The following is a 25,184-nucleotide window of genomic DNA, read 5'->3' as shown; positions in this document are numbered from 1 at the left end:
GTATGGGTCAAAATTATCGATTTTTCTTTTATGCCAAACATCATTAGGATATTAAGTAAAGATCATGTTCCGTGAAGATATTTTGTAAATTTCCTACCGTAAATATATCAAAACGTAATTTTTGATTAGTAATATGCATTGCTAAGAACTTCATTTGGACAACTTTAAAGGTGATTTTCTCAATATTTAGATTTTTGCCCCTCAGATTCCAGATTTTCAATTAGTTGTATCTCAGCCAAATATTGTCCGATCCTAACAAACCATACATCAATGGAAAGTCATACCCTTATGATTGGTTTTGTGGTCCAGGGTCACATATAATGAATAAAAATAAAGTATAAAGAAAAAAAAAAAACATATTATATAAAGAATAAAATATCTCTGACCCCAGTACATAATTTTTGAAAAAAAGAAAATGTTTTTGTAGAACTTTTTTTTTTGGCCTACAAACATAGATTACACTAACAAGAGTAATTATTTAAACTTAAGTATTCCAAGGAGTGTTACTGCAGACAAATGAAAAATACCCCAGCAATCTCTACAAACTTATGTTTAAAAATATATTACCCAATAATAACAAACACCTAAAAGTCATGAAAAGAAATTGGTCAAAAAGTCACTGATCCACATATCAAATTAATGATGTGTCATGTTCAGATCCACCAATCACAGAACAACCAGTTCAACATGCACGTGCACGTGGAGTATGAGTGGAGACTCCGGCAAGATGACCTTTATGAGAGTGACGATGACCTAGATGACAAGGTAACAACATAAGAAGACTATTTATTTGCGTATCATGCAATTCATTGTCCAATGTGTAACAGTGATGGTCCATTTTTGTAGATGGGCCCAGTGAAGAAGGAGCGCTTAGGACGGCCGTTCAGCTTGTATCACAGTAGCTCTGCCTCTCACGGTGGAGGGGGGTTGTTCAACGTGGGTCGGAGGCTGGCAATGGCCCGGGGAGAAAACCGTAGGGAGGTGTACGCCAGTCCCAACTCTCAGACACGCAGCCTCGACAGTCCCCCTCCTCCACCCCCTTCATCGCCCGCACCGCCACTGCCACCTCGAGTCAGAGGTGGGAAACTTCTCTTCTTTTCTCTGCTCTTCTCTTCTACAGTCTTGTTTACTCTCCTCATGTCCTTTCCAGCTCCAAACATTCCCCCTCCTCCCCCTCCTATGAGCTCACCTGATGGCTGGACATCCCATGATGTGAGCAGCAGTAAGAAACGAACCCCTCCTCCCCCTCTTATCATCCGACACAAGCGCACCTATTCTGAGCCCGCCCCTCAGATGCCCCCCAGCCCCCACTCTACACGGCAGGGACCAACAGGTATGTGACAAATCTGGAATAATGCATGTCAGATGGTTCCCATTCACTGGTCAATAGGTGTGAAAACCCTGCATGCATAATTTATTTTCATGTTTTTTACTTTCTTGTGTACAGATTATGGAGTACCTGCAGGTCCGAGAAGCTTCGGTGGTCCAGACTCACCTTTCCAGAAGTGTGTGTAAGTGCTTTTTGGAGCCACAAATGATGACTTCTCACAGTGTTTTAAAATAAAAGCATTAGCAGGCAAATATGTGACCCTGGACCACAAAACCAGTCTTAAGTCGCTGGGGTATATTTGTAGCAATAGCCAAAAATACATTGTATGGGTCAAAATTATCCATTTTTCTTTTATGCCAAAAATCATTAGTATATTAAGTAAAGATCATATTCCATGAAGATATTTTGTAAATTTTTTACCATCTGAACTTCATTTTTGATTAGTAATATGCATTGCTAAGAACTTCATTTGGACAACTTTAAATGCAATTTTCTCAATATTTAGATTTTTTTTGCACCCTCAGATTCCAGATTTTCAAATAGTTATATCTCTGCCAAATATTGTCCGATCCTAACAAACCATACATCAATGGAAAGCTTATTTATTCAATTTTGAAAAATTGACACTTAAGACTGGTTTTGTGGTCCAGGGTCACATATAATCATTTAGCCAAGATACTTAAGAAACTGGCAATTGTGAGCAAAAATTGCCTTTGGCAAGTAAAGGAACAGAATTATTTGTTTGGCTAGGAAGTTGGAAAATGCAAATATTAAACATAAATCAATATTAATGTTAAAATATACAGTATATACTACCGTTCAAAAGTTTGGGATATGTAGGATTTTTAAAAATGTTATAAAAGAATTCTCTTATACTGGCATTTTATTTAATTTGATTAAGAGTAATGTTGTGATGTATATTACAACTTGCAACTTTGTTTTCTAACTTAATATATTTCAAAATGTAACTTTTTCATGTGAAGGCAAAGTTGAATTTTCAGCATCATTACTCCAGTCTTCAGTGTCACATGATCCTTCAGAAATCATTATAATATGCAGATTTGCTGCTTAAGAACCATATTATTATTAATGTTGAAAACAATTGTGCTGCTTAATATTTTGTAGAAATTGTGACTTTTTTCAGGATTCTTTGATGAACAGAAAGTTTAAAAGAATGTTTTTTTGTAACAGTCTTTATATATATATATATATATATATATATACACTACTAAAGAAATTACTATGCTACTTTTACAGTAAACTGCATTGTTTATATATAATACAGTACAATGCAATACAGTATATTGTGTCGTATTGTGACACATACTGATTGTAAGACTTTCTATTTCAGCTCAGGTTCTCCCAAATACACCACGTCCACTCTCAACTCCCTATCTGAGCTACCAGAACGAGGTAATTCTTTAACTGTCCAGTTATCTTTCCACTATATTGTTTCCAGTTAAGTTGTTTTGCTTATCACGGCTCATGGTTTTTGTTACGATGTGTTGTGGCTGTAATCTCTCTCAGCAGGCTTTCGAGCAGATGGGGAGAGCAGCTCGTCTCACTTTCTGTACCAAACCCCACAATCCATCAGCAGCGGCGGACGGCATGCCCCGGCCCTGTCCCTGTCCCTGTCCCTGTCCCCCACCTCCCCACGCTCCTTCAGCCTGGAGACTAACGGCAGCTCCTCTTCCTCCTGCCACACTGCTCCTCACCCACTGCCCAGAAAAACTCTGGTGAGAACAGAAAGCATGAACTAGAGAGATATCATATTGCTCACACTTTGTTCTTTCATAGCTCAGGAGTTTTAATGTTCTCAGATGTTTCTTCTGAAGGAGAAATCAAAATATACTTCACTTGGGTCTTTTTTCTTAGAAGAAAGCAAGAACCTTAAGAAATTTTTTATTTATTTAATCTGGGTCAGTACATTATTTTAATGTTTTTGTCATAGTCTCCTATGCACACCGTGTTACAATGTTTTATTGTTTTCTAAGCACCCGTTAGTCAAGTCTTTAATGACACATGTTCCACACTCATTGTGTGTTTTGCTTCTAACTTCACCTTTCCCAGCTGTTTTACATCAGTCAGTTTACCAGCACCAAACCAGCTTAAACCAGTCTGTATCCGCATGGGAATTAATGCTGGTCTGAGCTGGAGGGGCTGGAGGAATGTTATTTTATTTAGTTTGTCTTTGGCTGTTGGAAAGACATCAAGTGATGCAGGCGTTCCTTGAAATGTTCCTCATGCTTGTGGTTTCCTATAACAAATTATTTAAAAAATCTATATTATTTAGAAGCCACATGATACAGTTTTTGCAACTTCTTGTTTTTGTTTTTTCAGATGAAGTCGAAGCTGAAGCGTGTTAAAGCCATGTATGACTGTGTGGCGGATCATCACGATGAGCTCACCTTCAATGAGGGTGAGGTTCTGGTGGTGCTCGGAGAGGAGGATGCTGATTGGTGGGTGAGTATAAGAATGAAAGAACAGTTAGTTTGAGATACATTTTAAAGAGAGATTGAGAGACATGACGGTCAGTTGTACAATTTAGTAGACATTATATGAAAAAATTAGCAGAATGATGAGATTGACCAATCAGTTTCAAGCATTCCAGAGAGCCATGTAAAAGTAGAATTGTTACGTCATGACATTAGTTTTAAGGCCAAGCTGAACAGCTAATTTGCCATGGGTCCCTTTGGGAATGTCTGATATATTATTAGTATTTGATGTATAAGGGAAAAAAAGCTGTGCTGGTAAAATTATTATTAGAAACTTTACCATTTTGAACATAAATGTGACCCTGGACCACAAAAGCAGTCTTAAGTCGCTGGGGTATATTTGTAGCAATAGCCAAAAATACATTGTATGGGTCAAAATTATCAATTTCTCTTTTATGCCAGAAATCATTAGGATATTAAGTAAAGATCATGTTCCATGAAGATATTTAGTAAATTTCTTACCGTAAATATATCAAAACATTTTTGATTAGTAATATGCATGGCTAAGAACTTAATTTGGACAACTTTAAAGGCGATTTTCTCAATATTTCTCAATAAGATTTTTTTTGCACCCTCAGATTCCAGATTTTCAAATAGTTGTATCTCGGCCAAATATTGTCCGATCCTAACAAACCATACATCAATGGAAAGCTTTCAGATTATGTATAAATCTCAATTTCGAAAAATTGACACTTAAGACTGGTTTTGTGGTCCACAAATTACATTGTCATACCTCAGAGTTTTTAAAACCGTTCTGTGCTTTTTAAATGTAAGTTGCTAACAAATTGCTACAGAAGAATCAGTGTTATTTTAGCATTATGTAATACTATAGTATTTATTTATATTTTCATTTTCATTTTAGCTTAATTGTTAGTCATTTTATCTACTTTTGTCATTTTTATTAGATTGTGTTTAAATATTTATACCTATATAGCTTTCATTTATTTTTATTTTATATTTATATTTTAATTATTTACTTTTTTATAAGCTTTATTTCAATTACTGAAAAAGATAAACATTTTATGTTTTGGTTCGCAATAACAACACTGATAAGAATGTAACAATCTATGTTTTAGGTTTTTGTTTATACAGGGGATTCAAAATTCACTTGAGTGACTTTTTAAGTTATGCTATTGGTTATGTATCTAAATATCGGTTTACTATTTTGTACTCTTAAATTCAAAATCATTATTTAAAAAATAATAAGGGAAAATCCTGAGGGAATCCATGGCATAACAATGCTTATTCTAATGTGCTTCCTTGTTTGACATGCCACTAAATATAGTACATTTTTTTTATTTCACGCTTTAGTTTCAATAGTTTTTGGCTCTTTGAAGTACTGTTGGCATAACTGACTCAAATTCCTTGTTATGGTTAAAGATGGTTTAGATGAGGAAGCTGCAGGGTTCTTGTTAGCCTTCGACAGACTCATGCTGTGTGTGCAGATGAATCGTATGATCCCATGGGAGCAGATGGAACTGATCAGTGCAAAACTCTCAGGGTCCATGTTTTATTCTGCTCTGCCTCCATATCTGAGTCAGAGAGCCGCCCATACGTCTCCAGTGGGCTTGTCTAATATCCTGCAGATTCTTCTACAGGAAAAATAGCCTCTGGATGGCCCATCAAAAGAATAAAAATGTAGATTCACAGAGAAAAACTTGGCATGCAGGAAAGAGTTTTTCAAGTGAAATGGATCCTGATTCGCATCTTATTTTAAACATCCTCACACGTCCCACATTGTTTGTGTTCGCATCATTGTCTTTTCCTATTAAGGACGCACAGCTCTTGTTCATAACATGACTTCCTTTATTATTTCCGCCCCTTTATTTAATTGAATGTATCATCGTTCCTTTTGATGACTTTAACCAGAGCCAGTAATATCTCCCTTTCAGCACGGCTACATCGAGGGACAGCCAGACAGAACGGGCTTATTTCCAGCATCGTTTGTCTCTATGCTCGCTGAATGAAGCCGGCCAACGGAGCTGAAATCATAGCACGTTCGACTCTACTGCCAAAGCACCCTGGGAAATGAGGGGCTTGAAGTCTACCCACAGAACCATCGGTAATGAAGAATCAGCATAACAAAGCAGCACTCACAGGCCCGTCTGCAGCGCCAAGAGAGATGGGATATGTGGAACATGTTGTGCTGTGAGCAGAACTTCTCATAGTTTGCAGTTGTTCAGGCCCCTCACATATGAGAAGCATGCCCTCTGATCCATCCACAGACCAGCCTCTACCAAAATCTACCATCATGTACTCTCCTAAAAATGCTTCAAAAGAACGCACAGCATGAAATGCATGTTACATTGAACTGTACTCAAATGTGAGGAATCATAAATGTCAGATCATAGGTTTGTATTACGAAAATGTAATGCAGAGATTGTGTTAACAGCTTTAAAGCACAATCTTCTGCGACAGGGATTGAAAACACATCCAGGTCATATTTCGCCTACATTGTAAAGAAAAAAAAAAGTATTTTTTTTAATATACCAAGAATGTTTGCTTTGTGACTTTTTTAAGCACCCCCAAATTCTTAGTTTTTTCAAAAATTCTATTCTAATTTTGAATTCTTATTTCCATTACTGTATTAAATACTGTAAACAGTATTTTTTTAATGTAAAAGCAGGGAAAATACCATAACACTGCTATACAAGTATAAATACTATAAAACTTCATATTTTTTGCATTAAAGTAATCAGAATAAGATTTTTTCACATTATAGCAATAATTTGGGAAGAAAAGTGCTTTAAAAATAAACACAAAATTAAATTTATATAAGTTGTAATAAAACTTTAACGGTCCTAAAACAATTCTTTGATAAACTTTTTTGTTTTGGAATTTATTGTTCAATTATTTCCGTAATTTCAGACGAAAAATCACTGAAGAAATGGTTAAGTGGTTTATTGAAAACAGACCACAGATTAATCACAGGTTCACACACAACATCATGAACATAGAAGCTTACAAAGATGTGCACACACCACGCAATTTGGCCACTACATCCATGCGATCAAACCATCACAATCAGCTGGACAGTCTTTGAACATAGACTAACTCCTTAAAGTGCTTCGAGAGTAGAGAACTACTTGTGGCAGAAGACATTTTTGCTAACCATGTCACACCCAGGGAATACTAAATCTGCGGTTTGAGAATATGACAAGTAAACAAAACCATAAAAACTAATTTGGCCACAGTTTTTTTGACGTTACTGCTCAATATCTTGGACTCCTCCTAAATAATTCCACCAGTAGGGAGGTGGAAAAAATATTCAATTATAATTGGTTAGCGGTTTCTCTACTTGCATTAGAGGAACTTATATATATATACATATATATATATATATATATATATATATACACCGTCATGTATTAAAAGTTGAACTTGTGGTTTTAGCTCTGCTTTTTATTTGTTGAAGAACCTGAATGGAAAACTAGGGTATTGTGAGATATTTATGTATTGTGTATCTCATTAAAAAATAGGCTTGTATGTTTTTCTGTATCTTTTTATTTATGCAACAATATCAAATATTTTTTATTTTTAGTACTGTCCTGGATGCCCTTAAACTGTGACTTTTGAATTCAATTCATTTTTTAATGTTTATGCTTTGGTTCTGTTTCTAAATAGATTGTTAAAACACACTTTCATGTCAGTTTGTTTTTGAATTTTGTCTAAACGATAATTCTCCAATGATGATTTATTGATTCGCATGTTCAGGATATCTGTGACTGTTCTCCATGCAAACTCTGTAAACTGATAAAGCCACTGATTGACATGAAGCAAAGTATCCAAAGCTAAAATACATTTCGGAACAAAAGTTACAGGGAAAAAAAAAAAAACACATCTTGAAAACACTTGGCAACAAACAATGAAATTACAGCTCAAGTTTCAACCTTGTCACAGTCCAAAACAGTTCACAATAATGCAAACTAGAAAAGGGAAAAAAGACCACAGAATATATACCACTAGTAATTTCAACTGTAAAAATACAGAGATCAACTGTAATTCAGGAAAAAAACAGAGATAATGAATGAAAGATGTATGAAAATACAGCATGTGCTGTAAATCACAAGGCAGGTTATTGTATGAGTGCCACTGAGAACACTCTAGGGACGGCTTTGGTCTAAAGGTATATAATGATATTAAACACGTAACACACAACAACGCAAACAACACAATCTCAACTACAATCTAGAATGTGTTTTCACAGCTCCATGGGACAAATACATCTTCCAGCATGTGGTTTGGCTATATTTAGCTGATTTCAGTATGGTTAAATAACAACAGAACTTTAAGGTGAAAAAACCCTTTAAAAAGAAATGTGTGGTGGCTTGAACGATGTCAGTGCATCTCTGTAATTGTCTGAGGTGAGATCTAAAACAACATTTGTGTATGTCATCATACACTATTCAAACTCGTTTCTGACATTTAAAAATGTGTGTATTGCTTATTTGACATTTTGAAACATTATAATCCCCAACCTTGTCATCTAAAAAGCTCTAATGCACTGCAGGTTGAAGTTAAAAGTCAACATGAAATTTAAACTGAACTTATGTACTTCACTTCACCCAAAAATAAAATTAGTGTCATCAGTTTCTCACCCTCATTTCGTCCCAAACCTGCATGATTTAAAAAATATATTTAAAATACAGTAGTCAGCATCTGAAGTTGTCCTAAGACAAGAACGCATTTTGGTTTTAGCTTTTAGGACAACTTTGATGAAAGATTTTGATCTACTTCAAATGTTGACTAGTGTTTGACTTTTTTTTGTCCACGAAATGAAAGTCAATGGGGTCCAATATAGTTTGAACCCCTATGATTTTTCATTACATGCTATTTCAAAGAAAACTGTCTGTTTTCATAAGCTTTCATCAAAATTTAACAACTTGCTTGGCCTCCGAAACGCATTTCCTTTTCGGCTGATGTAAAACGCTCCAATCAAAACATCAGATGGTCCAATCTGGTATTTAACACCCACTTTTCAAGATCCAATCAATTACCAATAGATCAAATCAAGCCCCGCCCCCTCTCACTTAATATTCTGTTGCTGGGTTGCGAATTCTGCTTCATGTAGACTTTAAGGCTTTGATGCCCTGAAAACTGCTGATGATCAACATCTTTCTTGCAGTGTGGACAGCTTTGTTGACTATACATGAAACTAGTTTTGCACATTTGCAGTACAGACACTGTGTGAGGCTAGTCAGAGCAGTTGCAGTAAAAGAAATATATAATGAGGCTCAGATCAAGCCGTTTTGCTTACTGTTTGTCATCTTCAAAGTTTCAATGCCTGGAAGGAAGGCAATCATCCATCTTTTCTTCAGGCACAAAGCAAGTGAAAGAACAGGATAAGTTCATTTGGTCTTAGGACTACAGCTTGATGTCTGTGGGTTTGGTTCAGTGCAGTTCACAGTGGTCAATTAATGGTAGGGTGGATCACAGATCTGCGTCTCTTTGGCTTCCATACAGCTGCTGCACGTCCTGGCTTGAGCAGTACTGAGTCAGTGAAGGCCACAATTACAGGCTCATCTGTATAGTTTGATTTTGCCCTCTTTGTTGAGCCTCTGAATGATCTCAGTCTCGAAATCTGCATTGTGGACGCCCGTCTTTCGAAAAGCGCCGGCGTATCTGTTGTACTCCCAGTAGTGGTGCCAGTTTCCTTGCTTGTCTGCCCCATATCCAAACACTGACACCTGTTGGGATAGAACATTGTAAGTGAGAATTGTCTGGTGACGCAGAAATTGTTATCTTGGCTGTAAATACAAGTACAAACCTCATCACAGAGATGCAGAGCAAATATAATGGCTATTATTCCGGTGGAAGGGTACCTTCCATGACGCTCTGTCCATTTGTCATGTGTGTACTTAAAGAAGGCTGGATTTACTACTATCACCTGGACGGCACACACGGTAGGTTGAGTTAGGCTTAACAGATAAAATGCATTTATGGATTTACAAGCTTTAGTGTAATTAATACTCACCTTGTCTTTGTCAGCTTCTACACGATTTTTCACTCTCATGTACGTCCTGTTTGGGATATACAAACAGTTTTAGCTAAGAGTGAGGAAAACGACTTTTAGAGTGATTTTACTTATAATCTGTTGTGCATATTTTAGAAAGATTATGACATACATTTTGATTTCTCCTGTGGAAAGGGCGCTGGACAACCACTGCATGTCTTTCAGTTTGAAGGGAAGAAGGACGAGATGGACACCAGGTCTCAAATCGATCGCACTCTCTGGGTACATGAAGTGGTGGGTGGTTCGGTTACCAACATCTTCTTCAAATCCCACAGTTACGGCCTTATTCATTCTGTGGGACATTCCAGTTCAAATGCATTAGTAAAAAAACTCCTGCACTTATTGGTTACATTATTCAAGAAAAAAAAAATGTCCATACAGTGAAAGTCAAAGGGGACCCCTTTAATTTTCAGTGTACAGACAAAAAGATATCTTTCAAATATCTATTGAAATATATATATTTTTTTGGCAGAACCTGATTTTACCAAGTGCGAGATGTTCCTGGATCAACATCTTTGTTGAACCTGGAACAACATTGTGATTAACTAATCGGATTTGAAGAACCATTTTATAGTTTTTGTGAAGTTTAGGCTTACGATCAGTGTTTGGTGCTTGTACATCAGTGTCATTCATCTATCATTTCCTCTGATTTTAGGGATTACTCATGGTTAAGGTTAGGTTTAGGGTCAAGACTAAATTTTTGGATTAAAATGTTGTCCCACGGTCAACAAAATATGTTGACCTAGGAACACATCTAACTCAGGACGTGCAATTTAATTGATTAATTGTCTTTTTATAAGTTTAGACCAGACATACAAAGAGTAGAAAACAGACCTAATAACAGCTGAGTGGGAATCTATCAAGGCTCCATATTTGGACTTCAACAGATTCCCCGAGTTTCCAACAACTGCACACTTCCGGCACTGGTTCTGCTGTGACATTTCATTCTCAATTGGAGGGGAAATTATCTTAAACATCTTCTGGGTGATGTCCTTGATCATTCCATCAGATGCCTGCAAAGACTATACAAAACAATATGATAAGTGCAACTTATAACTTACAAAGCTAACCTCCAAATTTCAAGCTACTAATCTTTACATCTTTAAGGTTAAAAGGGAAGAAGTTTTTGCTATCCCAACTATTCCAATCTTATTGTATATGCAGAAAATAGAAGAGGTGAGAGGAAAATAATCCATTTGGCAATGCATCGCAATTCTCTCTTCAAGGATTCTGAGTCTTCGAAATTTTCAGAATTGATTTCAAGCTTAGTTTTTTCTCTTCATACATGTGATAGTAGTCACACAGTGAGGAGAAAAAGATGCATAGATAATCATTTTATCATCGCATCACAGCCCTCTGAACCATAGTCGAATCAAATCGTGAGGTGCCTAGAGATTTCAAGCCTAGAAAATACTGCCCAACTTTTCTTGTGTGCCATGTGAAAATTCAAAACTCTTGAGGCACACTAATGTCAAGCTTATCCAAGTACGCTCCCATAGCCTGCAAAAGCCTGAAAGCCTTTAATTAGGCTAAATTAAACCTTACTGAAACACATGGCAGGGCCGAAGGGCCTACTTGTGCCCTTGTTCCCTAGGGAGAATTACTTTTTTGTTTAAGGAAACCAGATAATGACTGCAGCTCTGGGGATCCACCGCCATTGCATTAATGATGTTTGGCTAACAGATATGACGGTAGTGAGTGAACTTGAGAGGGTCTGGAATGAACACACCAGCTGTTGTCTTTCCCTGACGTGTCCATGTGCCAGAAAGGGAAATGATATCTAGCTACGATGATACGACTTTAAAGGCATGCCTGAGAATCCCAAGAGCTATTCTGTCTCTCTGAGAGGCAAATGGCTGTCTAGAGACTAACAAATGAATCTAGGAACAAATCCAACATTAACTGTCCAACTCATTGCAGAAATTGGAAAACTAAATGTACATAAATCTACATCAGTGGTGTGCAGTGATGTTCTGAAATGAGGAGGCAAAGTCCTCAGTGTTTTTTTTTTTTTTTTTTAATCAAAAGTAAATTCATGTCCCAGTTACTTTGTCTTGGTTAAATATACTGACACTATCAAAAAAATAGTGTTTGTGCAATTCTTGATTTAAATTTTTACATTAACCGTGTACAAACAGTTTGTAGCTATACAAACCAGCTCGTTTTGCTGCTTGATATCACAAATCGGTGTGTCTTACCATAATGTATTTTGTATATGAACACACTGGTTTGAGTTGTTATTCTTCTCGTTATTTCCCTATAGAGGCTAATGAACCGGAAGTCTTGCCCATAGGCTTACTTATGCGTTGAAGAATAATTAAATTACTTATATTTTCACAAAATTTAAGACTAAAATGATTAACAAAGATCATGATTGTTTATGAGTAGGCTATGCAGTAATTTAGTCAGTTCTATCATTGCTCAGTTCCCAAGTCAGTGGAGATATAGGCTAGCTGCCACATCACTACCGTTTTGCTGAGAAAATGGATGTGAAAAAACAAAACAAAACAAAAAACTTCATAATAACTACTGATATTATAAATCAGGATGTGGTCTAACAGTTGTTAGCCACAGCAATGCAATATTTTTCATTGTGTGTTAGCGTGTTATTCAAAATGCAAACTACCTATTTTCTAAATGTAAGTTATTGCTCGTATTGTGAGGTATTCATCTATCACCATACGGAATAAATTATCTGTCGCTATTTCACATTAAAAAAATAAATAAAAAAAACAGTGTGCCATCCTGTAGTAGCCAAAGATACTCCGTTATTTAAGATTATGTATCGGATGTTTGCATTATCTTCAGTGTTTCCCCTACCATTATTTTAGGGGGGCGGCCCGCCTCCCCCTTGAAGGTCAAGTTAATTTTATTTAATTTTATTTTCTCTATAGCGCCAGACCACAAAATAATTAATTCAATGTTACCTTCCCTATATAACAGGTGTATACCTTGTTCTTTTATTAAACAAACTTTAATAAAAGTTTGTTTAGTTCCGCCCCGGTTCGCACACACACACACACACACACACACACAAACGTAAGCGCACACACAAGCGAGCACACTCCCACTCCTATTTGTAAATATTAAGCCGCAAAACGTCTATTTAAATATGACTTCTGCGTGTCTCTGTATTAATGTATGGCGCAGACGCGCGGGTTTGTTTACTCATACAGAAGCGCGCGACGCTTGCGGTGATATTAACGTCTGTCGTCTCACTAAATGAGGACATAAATACATGAACAACATCTCCAGAACTGCTCTGAGAGTCACTTCATGAGCATTCGAGCGTTTCATTTGAGAAAAACTATCCTCACGGCAACCCGTCAAAATAAAAGTTCGGTTTTACTTGAAGACATTGGTCAGAACGTAATAGGCTACTACTACTAAAACTATTAAAACCTTATCTTTAAGGAATAATCGTACAATGTCTTCAGTGTTATTATCAATACTAAATCCCCTTTATTTTTATGTAGGGAAAAAACGGAACCCCCAAATTAATTTAATTTGAATTTAAAAATGTCTGGCAGCCTTAGACTAACTAAATGTAGAACTTAAACCATCAGTGTGCCACTTACCAGCCACCACTTCAGAGAAAGTGGATCTATGTCATCATCCCTGCCAGTGAGGTAAGGTTGCTGTTTATGATCATAGTGTTGGTCAAACCACTCCGACACACCCTTGTCTGCTATACAGGATGGACAGCTACAGGAATGACCTCGTCTTGGCTCTGTGACAACCGTCTGTAACTGTGTCTGGTTCTTCACTGGCATCCTGAAATCGTGATGAGTGGGTAAATCTGTGATGGGCACAACACTGGCCTTCTGAATGGTGTGAGCAGCTATCATTAAAAACAAAATAGCACCTAGCAAAGCGCCTAAGTACAGTTTTCTTCTCAACATCATGGTGAAGGCAGACTAAACCTTGGGGTGGATTTTCCAGAGATTTAAAGGAACCACGGCAGTAACAGGAATTCAATTCTAGCTTGGCTTGTTCCTGCCAAATGGATTGTGGGTTTTATGGTCTATGAGGAGTGCGCTTTACAAAATAAAATGGCCTCTGAGGTGGAAAATGACAGGATTTTCAATCCAGGATTGTCCATTATGGCCTTGTTCTATCTGTCCATCCTGTCATGATTTTGCAAAGCCAAAGTACAAGGCCTCACAGTGGAACATGCTAAAAAGAGATAGACATGTTGTTTGTTGTTTCAGTTCAGTGAAGGAATGAGTCCTAGGAAAGCAATTTCACTTCCTGTCTGTACAGCTGTAAGCGTCTCTGCTCATATTTCGTTCTGCATTTATCCTAAAGTAGCACCCACTGCTGCCAAAGCTCTTCATTCCTGAAAAATACAGAAGAACATCAACATTTAGAAAGGTTTTTTTTTTTTTTTTCACGATTTCATTATCAGATTTATAAATTAACTGCTTCACCTTTCAAAACTGGTCTAAATTGTTCATTCACAAACAGTGCTGGGTAGATTTCTTACAAATTGTAGTCCATTACTAATTACAGATTACATAATGAAAACTGTAGTTAGTAACGTAATCTAGGTTACTCATTTTAGGTAATGTATTCTGACTACTTTTTAAGATTACTTTTAGATTACTTTTTTATTAAACTTGTTTTAAATTTACCATTAAACATGCAATATCGAAAGTATATTCCTTTAAATATTTCTTTCTGTCTTTGTGAATATAGTCAAAGCTGAATGGTATGACACAGTAGGATTTTTAGAAAATAAAATTTAAAAGAGGAAAAAAAAGAATAATTAGGGAGAATCAATAAATTATAAATAATATACTGCCATTGTGTAAATAATATATAATCCATAAAAAAGTATCTGTAATCTGATTATGAGCATTTTAAAATGCAATATACCCTAATTACAAGTACTTCGTTTTTGGAAACTGATTACGTAATCCAAATGGCATGTAGCCAGTTACTTGAGTTTAGCTAGATTTAAGTGAATAACAGCTTACAGGGTGTCTACAGATATGAACAAGTTAGATTTAAGACTTTTTAAGACCTTTTTAATACCACCATATGTAAAATTTAAGACCAAACCTGTGAAGGAAATACACATTATATTACATACGTAAATGTCATATTTAATGTGTTTTTAAATTGAAAAAGAAAACAAAATATCATCGTTGTCAAAAATGCTATTTATTATTACGATATACAGAGAACTTTTCATATCTGAAGACAATATCCCATACAAAATATCCCTCAAAAGCTCCACAACAGCAATATTTTTGGTGGTTTAAATGAAGCAATATTTTCATCAGTTTTCTATTCAGCATTTACATATTTAAATCTGCATGTTTTTAATATTTACCCCAGGTTATTTACCTCCATAAAGTCCAATATTTTTTAACCTTATTAAATGTATGCGTCATCTTTCATGTCAAATTCTTACAACTGATTAGTGTTGTCACGGTACCAAAATTTCAGTATTCGGTACCGATACCAGTGAAAATCCACGGTTCTCGGTACCAATTTCGGTACCACATGCTAATTAAAAACACACTATTTTTAATAATAGTCAAACAAAAATAAAATTGACAAAAATCAATGCCATTCTTCATACTTATTTAAATTGTGTTTCAAGTTTTTCCGCAAGTAATCAAAGTATGAAAAACAGTAAACAGTAAAGTTTCACCCAAATTTAATTTGTCTTTTAATTAATGAAATTTAAACATTTTATTTTTTGGGTAAATAAAGGGGATTTACTATTAAAATTAAAATATGTAAGAAATATTGTGTGATTATTTCTTTAAAAATATTTTTTTTTTTATCAACAGTAGTAATAGTATCACATACATTCTACTAAATAATAGTAATATATTTTTGGCACAATGTCTTTAAGATAAACTTTTATTTTGACGGGTTGCCGTGAATACCTTTAAATTTCTGTGTGTAGCTATATGATATGAAGCTGGTTTTACTCAAATGGAACGGTAGAATACTCGTGAAGGGACTCTCAGAGCAGTTCTGTAGATGTTGTTTATGTATTTATGTCCTCATTGAGACGGCAGATGATGAAATCACCGCGAGCAGTGTTGCCAATTTGGGGATTTTGTCGCCAAATTTAGCTACTTTTTTATTGTTGCTGCGACTTGTATTGATGTTTTGCGACAAGGAGCTATTTTAGCTATATTTAAATAAAAATAGCGATTTTTTTGGAGATTTTTTTGCCCTCACGTTTGCTCTCAATCATGCCATTAAGCGTGTTCGCGGTACTTTGATGTCATACACTGACCATTCTGCGCAGCGCCGCTTAAAGTCGAACGCGCCTAATGAGTCTGCGCAGTGAACACGGCAGTACATCTGCCATTCAGACATGATGACACACACCACCATTTCATTATAAGCATCAAGATGGTGGAGAAAAAATATGATTACATCAGGGCACCAACTACTGCATGAACATCTTGTTTTAACCACAGACACAAAAGTTATACCACAATTCATGCACAGTCATGTCAACCAGATACTGAGAGACGCAGTGCATCATCGTGTCATGTGTGCTGGGATGCAGTATTTTGCACTTACTTTGTAGTAATAGAGTGTGTTGACTGAAATAAGTTTGTATGAATAAAGGTTTTGTTTTTGGAGAATCATATTTCTTATCTGTTGTATTTGAGCAGGACAGGGATGCGCTTTGGTGAAACAAATGCCCAACATTATGTGTCTTTACATCATTTCCATCATGTTTGATGTGCTTGTAGATCACAGGAAGAAATTTACTGATTCAAATGTGTCCTGTAGAGTTACAAGTAGGCCTAAGCATTTCCTAATTTCACTTCAGATTGTTTTGTTATTGGCCTACTTCATCTTTTGTTATATATTTTTTTATACTGTCATCATTTGTAAAATAGATATATATATATATATTTACTTTCCTTTACCAAATTTACCTGTATTTACTTTCTTTTCATATTTGGCGACTTTTTTTGAAAAATGGAGACTTTTGAGGGTGGTTCTAGAGATTTTCTGAGGGAGGGGCTTGGCAACACTGCGTCGCACGCTTCAGTGTAAAAAAAACAAAACAAAACAAAAAAACCGCGCATCTCTGCCATTCATTCATTCATTCACACAGAGACTCGCAGAACATGCGGGATTCATATCTGAATCGACTTTTGCGGCTTAATATTTACAGATACTAGTCCATGTCGCGATTTGATTAAAGTGTGACGACCTACTTTTGATTAATTCATCCAAACTTTGACAAATTCCGTGATATTCCGTGCTAAACTGTAAACTCCGTTTTTATAACTGGATTCCGAGATTCCGTCCGCATTTTCTGCATCGCGGAAATCATAGGTCCATACGCGTCAAGAACCGGGTCGACCGGGTACTCGGTACCACCGGTACTTAAAAAAACCTGGTACCGTGACGTTTTCATTTTTTTAGTACCGACTTGGTACCGAAGTACCGGGTCTTTTGACAACACTACAACTGATGAAGAAATTTAATATACACTACAGCTGTTAGCAATCAAATTAAATAATTTGCACTACAAATTTACAACCGCAATAAATAATGTTATGAGATTAATGTTTTAAATAAATTTTTTTGAATATACAAATAAGAAATGTTGGTGGAAAAATGCATACTTTTAAACGAACTAAACCACCAGTAGGTGGCGGTAAGTCACTTATTCATTCAGCAGATTCATTCAAAACACTGAATCATTCAGGAACAAAAATGCGAGTGCTGCTTGGAGAATGTGCAATACTTCTGATCTTTGTTTGGAACTATTTTCGTTGGTGAAACAGAACAAAACAGTCAATATTCTGTCTAAAATGTAAGTAACTACTTAACTACTTGTTTCTTGAGCCAAAATCAATGTAACATTTGCAATCATGAAAATATTTAGCAAAATAGTCCCCTAGTCATGGTATGTTATCTTCATCATGTTATAAATAAACTAAACATTTTGAATTGCCGTTATGCTCATTTGATTTGATTTCTCCATATAAGTCTCTCACAGAGACAGGCAGCATGAGTCTCAACAGCGCAACATTGAAATACACTATCCATTATCACTTGCTGTTTACGCTGAATGTAATAAAATGTCATTTAAGTTTTAATCAGGCTATTTGTCCCGTCAGGCAAGTAAAATCCTCGAGCAATTAACCCATTTAAAGCAGCTAGGAGGCTTGTCAGCGAGCTGGTGGTATTCGCAGTAACTACAGCGCGGGGAATCTTCCGTCTGTCCAATAATTGTAAACAGGCCCTGGGTCCGTCAGACTGGTGAAACTTTTGCGGTAATGAGACCGAAGATATTTAAGACCCACTGAATTTGAATTTAAGACTTTTTAAGGCCTTTTTTAAGCAAAACTTTATTTAATACATTTTAAGACTTTTTAAGGACCCGTGGCCACCCTGGCTTAAAGTTAAGTCACTTCCTCACATGAAGCCACATTAACTAATTTGAAGGTGTTTTTGGATCCTTTTTGAAGCTAATCCACATTTCTCGTAACTGCATGGAACAAGAGTATTTTTTCCTTCTAATTGTGTTCCACAGAAGAAATCAAGTCATATGAGTTTTGAAGTACATGAGGGTGAGTAAACAATGAAACAAAGAATTTCCACTTTTATGTGAATCATCCTATTAAAGTCAACTTACGAATCTCACTCTTTGAGGCAGTGCTAAATGAAAGAATCATTTAGCTCCACAATCCTGTTTTCACCTTCAGTCATGATGAACTGATGTAAGAGGAAAGTCTGTCTGTCGACTAAATCTTCAAAATCATATAGCTAATGCAAGACAAAATGCAGAAATGCCACAACTGTTGTCTGCTGCTGAGAAAGCAAGAATGTGGCTGAACCTCCCTCGCACCCCCACCACTTCCACAATGAAGAACTATATAAATAAAGCGCCGCTGACTGCGTTGGACCAATCGCACCGATGCAGCAATCCATCTTTAGATTGATGACTGTCAAACGCAACTACTCCCACAATTCCCAGTCTAGAGCTCTGTACTTGATCCATGGTACTTAAATAGCCTGCTTGATCTCCTTAACAAGCATCCTTGAAACAGCCACTTTACTTTGAGAAAAAACAAAAAAAACAAGGCTTCCCCGGACACCACAGCCAAAGTGACTGCAGAGCAGGGCTGAAATTTTATCCTATATGCTAAACAGGAAGTCCCAGACTTTCCTCGTCAGTTAGGGAGCCACGTCCAGTGGAGCAGGGAGACGCTGGTAATGGGGTGGGGGATGTGGGATCAGCTGACGTTCAGCTGATTCGGAAGAACCGTCTCTCTGCCAGACAGCTGTCTCACTACAGACCAAACAAAATTACATCTCAGTTCAGCGTGCCAAACCCACCTAGTCAGCAAAGTGGCGGTACAGATGAGTCTCCCCCACCGTTCATTATTCAAAGTGAAGTATGCTCAAAATGAGCTTAAAGTAACCAATCCAGAGCTGATGAATCCAGAACGTTCTCATTCGCTTAAGCTGAAAAACAAGCGGCCCATTCAGAAAACAAATCAGGAGAAATTACAACTGCTGTAGTGCACTAGAAAGACATTTAGTTTCCCTACAAGTGGCTCTAAATATATATTAGGCCAAAGTAATATTTGCACTGGTACGTAGGGAGCCTGCATACTGTGATGTTCTTCTAAAGATAACAGTGATTCTCACAATTTGAAAATAGAGCAAATGTCAATGTCTTGATACCCTGCCAAGTTACCGTGGATCAACACTCCTGCCTAATCTGGCTTTGCATGGTCAAAGAACAGATAGAACCACCACAATGAAAACCTGCTGTGTGTTTTTCAGTTGCATAGTTTTTCAGCTGAATTCATTCATTTGCATACCAATGTCAATTGGGACTCTCATTCTGCTGAAACTAGAAGCTCCTCAACGAGTGCCAAACTATTCCGATTTGATTGCTCATTAAAATGTGCCCTTTACTCAGCAAAAGGGACCCTTTTTCACAGGACTTCTGCCCAAACTTTCTGTGTGAGCCTTGAGGTGCGCACTGGGTTTGGAAGGCAACCACACTTCAAGCAAACAGTAGTTGATAAATGACATAACCTTTCAGAACTATCAGGGCTGTGAATACAATCTCAGGATTTGGAAAGGACCAAATGTAACTATTTTCTAAAGACAATGGAGGTTGCTAACTTTCTATAAATATAGTGCACTGTGGTCTTCGTTAACAAATCTTTCAATTCAATTTAAGTTTCATTTTATAGTGCTTTTCACAATACATATTGTGTCAAAGCCACTTTAAAGAAAATGCTTGTTTCTGTCCTACAATCAGGATATCGGTTATCTACCAGATATAGTGTATCAGCGTAACATACCTATGGTAGTAACATACAGTTATAACAAATGTGTCAAGTAGTAATTACAACTCATTACAATATAATTACAATGATTATAATATAATGATAATATTAGGCAGTTTTGTATATGGATCTAAAGTTGGCGTCATCTGAAATTGTTGTGCCTTGTTATAAGTTTTGAGAACATATTAAGATTTTAAATAATTTAATTATTGTTCTTGAGCCAATCACAAGCTGCTTTTAATGCAAAATGTATATAATATAATATAATATAAATTTCCACCATGGTTTGGTTTTTATTTCACTATTGTAATGTAAGTTCTCCTGAAATATAGAATAAAAATATATAATTCAAATAATATAATGATAATAAATTTAAACTTTTTTCTTTCTTCACTTAATTTCTTTTCTCTATATACTGCATTTATTGGTTAAAACAAAAAAACATATCTAAATTAAATAAGAAAATAATAACCTATAAACCTAATAAATAATAATTGGGGAAGTCGTGGCCTAATGGTTAGAGAGTCAGACTCCAGAGGCAGGAATTATAGGTGGGGGGAGTGATTGTACAGCGCTCTCTCCACCCTCAATACCACGACTGAGGTGCCCTTGAGCAAGGCACTGAACCCCTAACTGCTCCCCGGGCGCCACAGCATAAATGGCTGCCCACTGCTCCGGGTGTGTGTTCACGGTGTGTGTGTGTGTTCACTGCTGTGTGTGTGCACTTACGATGGGTTAAATGCAGAGCACAAATTCCGAGTATGGGTAACCATACTTGGCCACATGTCATGTCACTTTCATAAGGTAAATAATTTGACGGGAGCCATAATTTCACACTACCTGCACAGAAACAGAGTCAATTGACCATGTCTTGCATGTTTAAAATGTTAACTGCTGATTGTAATCTAGTTCAATTTGAGTCAAAGCATGTTGTGGTTGACAAAATATATCTTCAATTCAATTCAAAATATATCTGACTTCTAATCTAAATATTCTGGTGCACATTTCACCATCATTGTCTACAGAAAGTGTCTGCAAAAGTCGAGACTGAGGCATCCCCTGGAAGCCACTCTCATTTAACCACGCAAATGAAATAAACATTTTCTCCTGTGTTACCAAACATAAACTGTGTCTGAGGTTTTCCATTCCATTTTTATTTCCTACACCAACGAACACCAGAAAAGAAAAAATAGTAATTACGAAACAGCAATCAAAACTGCTGAGGTGCTGAGAAACCTTGCTTTAAAAGATTTGCCTTGGATACCAGCCAAAGCTTTTTAACTTGCAGAGGCGTGAGAGGCTTGTTTTGCTCAAAGAGTCAGGCCATGTTAACACTACAGTGTGAGTTTCAAGTGAGGTGTGAAGTGGACTGCTAAGGGCAGAGGGGCTTTTGGGGTCTCACATTTCCAGGGAAGTTGGTCTTGCAGTTGTGAAGATGCAGGTGCTGTGGTTCCCTCAACAAGGGAAGGAAAAAACCCAAGCCCCCACCCCCCACAATAGTACTGTAAGCATAGCACACTTATCAACCTTTCTTACAGTCAGAATATCTTTCAGAATGCAAAACAAGCCTGTCTCATTTCCTTTTCCCTTAGCCAGCTCATGTGGTAACTCTAAAACTGATCTTAAGAAACTGGAATAGCCACACTATAAAGTATATTTTACCAATATAAAACTTTGTAAAAATGCTACTGTAAAAACCTGTTACACAGTTAACTGTACGTTACCTTGAAGTATGCAGCAAAAATATTACATTTCAACCGACAAAACATACTTCCAATACTTTTATACATTAATGCGTTTTACTGTATTGTTTAAGGAGTAAATTTACTGTACATTTTAATAAGTAAAAATAAGAATTACTTTATTTTAAGTTATTTTAAATACTTTCACAAAATATTGTACAACTTTTTAAGTTATATGTTGTATTTTAATCCACAATACATCTACTATATACTTTGCTATATATACACACTATATAATTTAATGATATATAATTTAAGAACTGTAAATTTCTGTAATGTATTATTACAGTAAAGTTACATAGCTTGCCAGTTTTGTACAGCAAATATATCTTTACAGTGTAACTACACTGCTGTGACAAGTCTAAAAAACGCTAGTAAAAACGGAAACAAATGAAAAATTACTCATGAAGCTGTCAAGAAAGCTGTAAAACTGCACAGGTTTCCCAAGTTCCATTGTGTTTGTTATTACAGCTTTCTTCAATAACCATGTTTGGGGGAGTCGACGTTACAACGGCACGTTTTTGACAGCTGCAACCAACACAAAACGTAATTCTGATACAAACCTAGATAGATCTCTAGTCCAGTATTTTAAATTATCTTCATTTCAACCAGCTATGTGTGTATTTGGGAAGAATTAGGAAAACGTTTCGTAGCAACTTTTTCGTAAACGTCTTGTGGTAAGAAACGTCTTGTACTTATTTAAACAATGCCTGAGACTTGGTGTTACAAGCACTTCGTTTGTCGGATTGCCTCTTCAAGATGAATCGCTTCATGTGTTCCCCAAATTGTAAGTCGCTTTGGATAAAAGCGTCTGCAAAATGACTAAATGTAAATGTAAGAAACACAACTTGAACCGACTCCACTGAAACCCTTCATTCACACACAAACGGAAAGGTAGTCTACATTAGATGTGATAACTGGTCTAGATGAAACCCATTTATTTTAAACCACTAGTCGCATTTAGTAATTCGTGGGTTGTGTGTCAAAACATCGACAGCTACTTCCTAACAGCATTTTTGGCCATCATATGGTCAAAGTGGTCGACCATTTGAACGCCGATTAACTTACGTGCCAAAAAGCTAAGTAGGCGTCTCATAAAGTTATATGAGACACAGACATTGTTACATCCAAATGAAAAGTTGCAAGTATTCCTTTTAAAACTTCCGCACACAATTTCAATGATCTCTAATTTAGGAAGGTAACTGTAAGTTTTAAAAACATAGATAGGTTATCAAAGACTCAATCCGTTTCCTCTAGAAGTTCAGCTTAAGATGAATATTTTAGGTGGTGGATAATCGTGTTCAACTCGAAATAAATCTTGTAACTACAATCTGTTGTTTAGAAGTAAAAGGGACTGGTTAGCATTGCATTAGCTAGAAGTGTGGGTTAAAAAAAGATGTAGAGCGAAAGAAAGAACATAACTTTGAGGCGGCAGCTCAACTCCGTTAACTCATTTGAGACCGCTTGCTCTCATCAGATTCTCTTATATATTCAGTTCGGTTTGTTAAAGTTGAAACGGGTTTAATATAAGATCAGATGCAGTCGCTTAGAAAGCTGGATAAGTTTAGGCTACTTACCCACCTTGTTCTCAGCTCGAGTGTTGCTGACTAACACACAGGAGCCTACTTCGGAGAAATGATGTCAAGCTTTACGTCCTGCGTCTACTCCCTCTGTGTGTGTGTGTGTGTGTGTGTGCGCGCGCGCACTGCTCGACAAAAACTATATTATTAAATAACTGTTAATAATATTAATATCTCTTAATTTCTCAGCACCAGCTTGTGTGTGCTATTATGTAAGTTTTGTTTTAAATGTCACTTTTACTCGTTAAGAAATGAACAGCATTTTAAGAAATATTAAAATGTTATGCATTCACATAATATGAGGATTCAAGTCAAATCAGTCTTCTAGAAAAAGCTGTTTGAATCTATATGGAGCAGGTGTTGCCATGTTTATATCACATGACCAGCTGTTTCCTGCAACAGACCTTTGTGTTTCTACTACTACTAATAATTGGGTGCTAATTATTATGACTGCATAACTAAGACAGTAAGCCCTTTGTTAGAAGATGATAATTTGCTTTAAAACACAGTGAACTGTGCACATGTGCACAGTTTTAACACACATGGTGAATGCGCTCAGGGACGACACATGTTGTGTCAAATTTAACAAAATTTGTGTGTCAAGATGGATTACACATCTACTGTGTAGTGTAATTTAGCACACGTGTCATTTAAACAAATTATGTGTAACTGCGTATTGTAATGTGGAGAGGGCTTGTGCAAAGGGAGCTACGGGAAATGTTGAGATGTAAATCAAATATGAGAGAAACATAAAAATCTAATAGTGCTTATCTGCACATTTGGCATCCGTCCTGTGTCTGGTTTGTGTGGTTTTCTGATAGCTGTCCATTGCTTAGTCAATGCAGCAGTTCCCTGACAGGCCACTGAGGTTTTTGGGAGTGCAGTGTTTACTCAAAATGAATTAGCTTGACATTAATTGACGTGATAAAGCAATGCAGCTTCCACACAACTGGACAGAAGACTAGACCTTTGTATAGCAGTCCCCGAGGTTATTTATGCAGGAGGACATGATGTACTTTTTGATTTTCAACATAGAACCCTGATGTAGACAAACAGCTTTTGCTTTCATCACAAACATTTAAAATAAAAGATTAGGAGAAGGTAAATATCTTACCTAATTAGACCAAATGGAAAGAAGCTCTTTATTGCACAACATGGTAATAAGAATAAAAGTGATCCATTTTCTCAAGCACAGAGACAGCAGTGAGTGCACACATTTTTGCAGAAGACTACAGGAGAGATCCAAGATAAGAGTAAAAGCAACCATTTTTGCGCCCATCAGATAAAGCAGTCACTTACAATGCCCATTTTTGTAGGACAGAAGAAACGTGCCAAATTGGTTGGTAAAACAAGTCAGTAGAGTGTGTATGCTTGTGATCAATTGCATGCACTTCAAACCACAAAACTGAATCGATGAAGAAAGAGAACACACATTTATTAAACCACAGAAACTGTACATGTCTGGTAATTTAAGGCTGAAGATACAGTAAAAGTAGATGTTTTCCTAAACAGCCGTGACTGAAATGAGAAATTCAATTTTGAAATGAGAGGTCATGTAATTGTACCGTTGTTGATAATTTACAATATGGTTTGAATTAAAACTAGTGTGTTCATGTCCATATGTGAGCATGTTAAGATGTTGTTGTGTAATGTTGGAACTATAAAGAGAATGCACACCATATCTAGTTGTTTAACAGACTTTAGTCCAACTTTGGCA

At 36.4% G+C, this 25,184-nt stretch overlaps 2 protein-coding genes across 6 annotated transcripts in view; one reads left to right on the top strand and one right to left on the bottom strand.

Annotated features, from left to right (window-relative positions):
- unm_sa1614 (un-named sa1614) overlaps positions 1 to 7,463 on the top strand; it is a 35,335-nt gene extending 27,872 nt beyond the window's left edge. For 2 of the 4 annotated variants that reach the window (XM_058790567.1, XM_058790565.1), the window contains 8 exons: positions 658 to 765; positions 847 to 1,078; positions 1,151 to 1,333; positions 1,448 to 1,511; positions 2,682 to 2,743; positions 2,861 to 3,066; positions 3,671 to 3,793; positions 5,718 to 7,463. In XM_058790567.1, the coding sequence (XP_058646550.1) occupies positions 658 to 765; positions 847 to 1,078; positions 1,151 to 1,333; positions 1,448 to 1,511; positions 2,682 to 2,743; positions 2,861 to 3,066; positions 3,671 to 3,793; positions 5,718 to 5,792 (1,053 nt within the window). In that variant the 3' untranslated portion in view covers positions 5,793 to 7,463. Of the gene's footprint in view, positions 1 to 657; positions 766 to 846; positions 1,079 to 1,150; positions 1,334 to 1,447; positions 1,512 to 2,681; positions 2,744 to 2,857; positions 3,067 to 3,670; positions 3,794 to 5,717 lie in introns of all 4 variants that reach the window. The other 2 variants (XM_058790564.1, XM_058790566.1) reach the window with 1 other exon arrangement.
- On the bottom strand, positions 3,800 to 23,562 carry st3gal8 (ST3 beta-galactoside alpha-2,3-sialyltransferase 8). 2 transcript variants are annotated; one of them, XM_058790571.1, is made up of 7 exons: positions 23,469 to 23,562; positions 13,417 to 14,177; positions 10,673 to 10,860; positions 9,951 to 10,130; positions 9,800 to 9,845; positions 9,593 to 9,712; positions 3,800 to 9,512 (listed from the first exon to the last, which is right to left on the bottom strand). In XM_058790571.1, the coding sequence occupies exons 2-7, from the start codon at positions 13,741 to 13,743 to the stop codon at positions 9,345 to 9,347; spliced, it is 1,029 nt and encodes a 342-aa protein (XP_058646554.1). In that variant the 5' UTR covers positions 13,744 to 14,177; positions 23,469 to 23,562; the 3' UTR covers positions 3,800 to 9,344. The 2 variants fall into 2 exon arrangements, with proteins under 2 accessions (XP_058646554.1, XP_058646553.1); XM_058790570.1 differs by having other exon boundaries at positions 23,465 to 23,558.
- Between the last annotated feature and the right edge of the window lie 1,622 nt (positions 23,563 to 25,184).

The sequence above is a fragment of the Onychostoma macrolepis genome, chromosome 11, assembly GCF_012432095.1.
Source record: "Onychostoma macrolepis isolate SWU-2019 chromosome 11, ASM1243209v1, whole genome shotgun sequence".
NCBI classification, from domain to species: domain Eukaryota; kingdom Metazoa; phylum Chordata; class Actinopteri; order Cypriniformes; family Cyprinidae; genus Onychostoma; species Onychostoma macrolepis.
This window is presented reverse-complemented; position numbering and strand designations above follow the sequence as displayed.

Coding starts and splice junctions, on each gene's coding strand:
- st3gal8 (XM_058790571.1), bottom strand. CDS start 13,743: ATGATGTTGAGAAGAAAACTGTACTTAGGCGCTTTGCTAGGTGCTATT. Junction 10,131..10,672: donor TCCCACTCAGCTGTTATTAG/GTCTGTTTTCTA, acceptor AATGTCCCACAG/AATGAATAAGGCCGTAACTG. Junction 9,513..9,592: donor CTCTGCATCTCTGTGATGAG/GTTTGTACTTGT, acceptor CTATCCCAACAG/GTGTCAGTGTTTGGATATGG.